Below are 6000 nucleotides of genomic sequence, written 5' to 3' on the forward strand. Positions count from 1 at the left end.
GGTCCACTCCTTTGGGAAAGAACATTTCTGACAGTACCCAAGCCCACGGTGTTCTCGGCCATCTCTGAACATCTTGTACATAGAGATGGCCTAATGATTTGTGCCATAGCAGCAGAGCAGTTGTTCCCAAGGGGACTACTTCCAAACAGATAAGACTTCTCTGTATGAGTTAATTCTGGAAAGATTATTCAACTTCAATTAGACAAGTCTGCTAAGCATCAATTAGCTTTATAGTTATTTCTCATTAACAGTTATTTCTACATTACAAATGAATTTTACTGCTAGAAGAGTATTGAACCTAGTTCTTCCAGTTCTACACAATATAACTAGCTGCCTAACAGTGATTTTTTTCCCCTTAGAAAAACTAAATATACCACAAATCACTACCCTTTGCAAGCTGCAGGATTGAGAAAGACAGTTGCCTTCTTCACTTGTGCATTGGGAGAAATGAGTTGATTGCCAAACACCTAAAAAGGAATGAAGAAAAGTTTTCAGTAAATGTCCATTTATTTGGTAAATGTCAAATATATTCTTTCATTCCAAAAGCATTTACTTGGGGCAGACATGGTATCTACTCTAGAGGAAAAAATGTTCTTTCAATATCTCATATTCACAAAAACACCGTAAACATAACAGTAGAAGTGTACCATTACTTAATGACAATAAGTTAAATTTTGTGATGGAATATAAAACCCTGCTCCACATACTAGAGGTAAATAAGTTTTCTTTTCTCTTTTCTTTTTATTATAAACATATAACCAATATATAAGGCCATCATCTGTCAGGAGAGAAGTGTAATCAATGAGTGTTTGTCTTTAGTTTTCAGAGTACACAGAATTAATAAATTACAGAGTCACAGAATTAATAAATTACAAGCCTAGAATGTATATCTAACTCCAAAACTCAAACTTCTTCTGCCATATCAGTTTTAAAGAACAGATAAAAGACGAGGTAGAATGAAGAGGCAGGAGACTAGACGTGAAGTCAGGCTGGGAACTGAGCAGAGCTGCTGACATTACATCTGGACTGGAAAAGACAGTCAACAAAAAGGAGAGTAGGAAAGCACCAAAAAGGGCACAAATCCAAGTCTGGGGTGGTGGGGAGCAGGTCTGGGCTAAGGAGGCAGAATTCTAGTGAAGAAATACAATGCAAAGATAGGAGAAAAAGGAAAGTTATCCAGGGATTTTCTACTAACTAGCTCACTCTAAATCTCGGGCCCCACAACAATCCATTAGAGATCATTCTCACCATCATCTATTTCCTGCTTTAAAAAAAACTTCTTTTCATGAATACTTTACAGAGATAAACTGTTTCTTTGTAAAAAGTTTCCAGGACATTATAATTTCCATTCTGTTTCCACTCTTACTTAGACCTTAACATTTCACTGCCAAATCTCCAAATATTGTAATTTGTTCTTTTTCTACCCATCTTATTTCTGTAATGTGGCCAAAAATGATTAAATTAACCCAGCTCTCTGGCCCACCAGATTCCAGATCTACAGTACTAGATTATCCATCCTTGTCAGGTTTCTTAGTCTCTAGAATTTCCACCTACTTGCAACTCAAGTCTCAGATTCACAGTGGATTAGGAATCTACACGCAACTACACTGAATTGAGTTTAGAGATTTTAAAAAATCATATTCTTTTAAAATTTTAGACTGTAAAGGGAAGAGCACAGAGAGAAAAAGTAACTAGAAGAAACTATGAGGATGACTCCACTTCCTTTTGTCATATGAGCTACACATGTGTCAGGGAGGTAGAGAATTAGAACGGTAGGAAGAGGTAAATATATGAGGGAGAAAAAAACTAAAGAAATCCAGTCCCAGAAAAAGTAAGAGAAGACAGAATTCAGAACAGAGGTAGAAGCATTTACCTAAAACAAGAAAGGGAGGACTCTGCAATAACATAGGTCTACTCTTCCTAAAAGAGGGAAAAAAAGAAAAAAACTAAAGAAATCCAGTCCCAGAAAAAGTAAGAGAAGACAGAATTCAGAACAGAGGTAGAAGCATTTACCTTAAACAAGAAAGGGAGGACTCTGCAATAACATAGGTCTACTCTTCCTAAAAGAGGGAAAAAAAGCTGCCCCCCCCCCGCGCCCACAAAAGGATTTTCCAGTTGCTAATAGCCAGCTTGGGGTGGGGATCACCTGGAATTTAATATTAAAGCTAATTTGAATTAATTTCTAAAACAACTTATAGGCGTATGAGATAAGACATTTAAACAAAAAAAAGTAATCAAATTCTTAAAACACAGATTTAGAACAATTAGACAACAATCACTAAGCAGAAGAATTTATTAATAGTATCTATTGTCATTGTCATCTATGAAAACATTTCATAAACAAACATGATTTTTGCCACCTACTTCTCCTACTCAACACTTCATACCTTTGCCATTTTTAACTTTCATGGGGTTTTTTTTGGTATTTCTGACATCATAAGCTTAAATGACATATAACAAAAAGGCAACTCAGTCACAGAAATTCATCTGCAAAGTATAATATACAAATGGGGGGAGGACAAAAAGTGGTCTTATGATTCAACCATAACTAATACAGCCAGATTAACAAACATTTAAGTAAAATCTCATCAAATTGGGTAACAGAGCATATGGCATAAATCAGTTGTACTAAAGAGATAGGCTTTAAATAATATTTAAGAAGATTAAACTTTTAGAGGTAACACCTGTTCTGAACTGATATCCCTGGGGGTTATTTGCATCAGGGATGATTAAGGATTTAGCCAGATCTTCAAGGACAACTACAGACGCGAACAAATTTCCAGAGCTTCAACTGCTCCAGTTATGTGTTCTTGGGAATGATCCAGAAGCAAACAAGTCTAAAGGGGTGGGCGTTAGAACTGCTCTTCACCAGATGGTTAACTTCCTCACGTTCTACTCAGAGCTGGCTCTAAGCCTGATTCATCCCGACAGTAAAAAAAATAGCCAACCTCACTGATGCAAGGCACTGCGCAAGTCCCCTGGAGTAGCTTGAGTTTTCTGCACAATGGAGATAAGGCGGGTTTTAATTCTATCACATTAGATGGCATTACCTGAGCTTCTTGACAGGCTGCTCTCCTTAGCAGGTTATCACTATCAAAGTAAACAAAAGAGAATGAACATTAGTTTTAACAGTAGATTAAGATCCAAAATAAATTTGTGGGGTCTTTTGTTAATTTTTTAATATATACATCTCTTCCCTATAAACACCCATGTGAAAGTTTCCTAAAGATCTGATCACACATCATGGGCACTTTTGAAAAACACATTATCTGAATGAATTTTTTTTTATATATTTACCATTACAGTTTTATTATAAAGGATACAACTCAGGAAGAGCCAAATGGAAGAGACGCATAGAGCAAGGAGGAGTGGGGCGTGCAGTTTCCATGTGCTCTCTGCACCCTCTCAACACACTGATGTGCTGCCCAACCCTGAGAGTCTGAATGAGATTTCATGTTATTTCCATATTATGGTAGGCAGAATAATACCACCCCCCCAAAAAATGTCCACATCCTAATCCTCAGAACGTGAGGATATGTCACTTTACATGGCAAAAGGGATTTTACAGATATGATTAAATTTAGGACCTTGAGATTGGGAGATTATCCTGGATTATCCAGATGGGCCCAATCTAACCACAAGGGTCCTTAAAGCATAGAAACCTTCCCAGCTGTGACTAGAGGCAGATGTGACTAGGGAAGAAAGGTCAGAAAGATGCAACCTTGCTGGCTTTCAAGATAAAAGAACACCGTGAGTCAAGGAACACGGCAGCCTCTAGAAGCTGAAAGGCAGGGAAATGGATTCTCCTCTAGAGCCTTACCAACACTTTAGTTTTAGCCCAGTAAAACCTGCATTAGACTTCTAATCCACAGAACATAAGATAATAAATTTGTGGCATGTTGAACCACTAAGTTTGTGATCATTTGTTAAGGCAATGATAGAAAACTAATATACATATCTTGTATTATTCAGTGGAAATCACTCAGGTCACAAATAAATTTGATGTTTAGTTGCTTCTACTACTGTTTTGTTTTTTTGTGTTTTTGGCTTTTTGTAGCACTGTCATTCAATTATATCCTAAATGGAGAATTTTGTCACAAGGCAAAATTTTGGCTTCCAAAAATGAAAGCATTCTGTCAGAATACACTCATCTATTTAACATAATGGTCTCAAAATTGTGCTTATACCGTAAAAGCACTTTAAGTCACTCTGATTGCCTACTGGGCTCCAGAATCTTCTCCAGGTAACTGTCAGGATTAATGTACTTTGCTGGCATTTTTAAAATAGTAACTTCAAACTGGTTAACAACGTTAAGAAAACTAATACCCAGAAATGATAACCAATAACCAACTTATAGGAAAGAATTTAAAAGGAAAAAAGGGTTATTTTACTTATATTCTCTTTCTAGACATTTTTTATAACATCAAAGACCTTGAATTTTGCTTTTTCATAATAATTCAAATCTGATTTGATATTTAAGTTTGAAGAAAAAGAGATGAAAATAAACAGCTTTTTACTTTCTGCCATAGTTGTAGTCAAAGGCCGCTCAATGACTGTTCTTTCACAGCCAGGCTGCAGACCAACCCCTAAACTTCACAAAGCAGTCAGCTTCAATAAGAAAGCAATATCCTAGGAGAAGTTTCAGTGTTGTGAATCTGAAACCTAAGAACAATGTTCTACTAAAATTATAATGACACGAGCTCATCAAAAATCCATGTTGTTCATTAAAGATTTTAGGGAGTCCGATCCTTTGTGAAGTCTAGCCCACAGGCAGCCTTCACAGCCAGGCCCTGTCACCCTCACTTGCCTGAGTGACTGCTGCACTTCCACCCAGATGACAAAGACAATGGTACAACTTTCTGTAGAGGGTTAGAAATCTTGATTCTCAGTTGATTTTTAGAACACGGTTTTTAGGTAATGCAGGTATAGGGCAAAAGCCCACAGATAGCGTGGCAACAGCCCATCTAATCAACTCTAATCACTGTTTTAGTATGGAATTGTATACTAACGATTTTAGAGCTAACAGGGGGTTGACATACCAATCCTGTTAAGAGATTTTAAAGAATTGCTGTAGGGAAAAATGTGAAAAAATGTTTGCTAAGGGCAAGCTGTTTATTGGTGGAAACTTTAGAGACAATTATCCTTAGATTTAAACATAAGAATGTAACTTTTGCTTAAATCATTTAAGGAGAGGTTATATTTTAGATAATGACCGCAGCTTGACCAACTTAGTTCTTCACAAATTGTACTTTAGAATGTCACATTGCTAATTTTACTGATGTTACTAGTTTCCATTGTTTAAGCTACACTTAGCCATAGATAACTGTGTCACAATGCCCATGCTTTGTGTCCTTTTGAAATGATTGAATCAACTGATTTTTCTTGTGAACCTTCCTTGTCTTTACAATAAAAAACAGAAGCTAACTTCGAATCAGGACTGTACCCAGTTTTCTCCTAACAGAGGAGTGGAGTTGCTGAGGTGCAGTCCTTTCCGGCTTCTCATTGCATTCATGTTGCTTTGAGTAATCCTTTTTTGCATCTGTTACACAGAGAAGTGTAACAACCTTCTCTCCCTTCCCCTACCCAAGGTTCACAAATATTCATGGTTTGCTTTTCTCCTTGCATCCTTCCCCATCAAATGCTCTCAGTGAATCATTCTAATGTCATCAACAAAAAAAATATTTACTGTAAGGTGAGGTAAATTCAGGTTACAAACTAGTAAAATATTTTAAAATAATATGTCAATAACCCTTACAATTTACTTAATACTTCATACTTATGACCTTATACACAAGAGGTAAAATACTGAACCCACAGTAACCTCTGGATCACAAAATAATACTGGACTCCTCATAGTAACCTGACCATTGTCACTGGGTCTCTCCTGGACTGCACTATACCCAGTACCACTTCCACACAACCCTGGGAATACCACTTCTAGCCTCTCCTGACTTCACCCTTCCAACCACTCACTTTTTTTTTTTTTTTTTTTTTTTTTTT

The 6000-nt window shown here is 36.7% G+C and overlaps 1 protein-coding gene across 1 annotated transcript in view; it reads right to left on the reverse strand.

Moving 5' to 3' along the window:
* Window positions 1–6000, reverse strand: part of AGK (acylglycerol kinase) — a 113649-nt gene that overhangs the window by 69935 nt on the left and 37714 nt on the right. Inside the window, exons 3-4 of the mRNA XM_008588953.1 lie at window positions 3051–3090; window positions 388–467 (exon numbers count right to left, since the gene is read on the reverse strand). Of these exons, the coding sequence (XP_008587175.1) occupies window positions 388–467; window positions 3051–3090 (120 nt within the window). The remainder of the gene's footprint in view (window positions 1–387; window positions 468–3050; window positions 3091–6000) is intronic.

The sequence above is a fragment of the Galeopterus variegatus genome, unplaced genomic scaffold, assembly GCF_000696425.1.
Source record: "Galeopterus variegatus unplaced genomic scaffold, G_variegatus-3.0.2 Scaffold5119, whole genome shotgun sequence".
Lineage (NCBI taxonomy): Eukaryota > Metazoa > Chordata > Mammalia > Dermoptera > Cynocephalidae > Galeopterus > Galeopterus variegatus.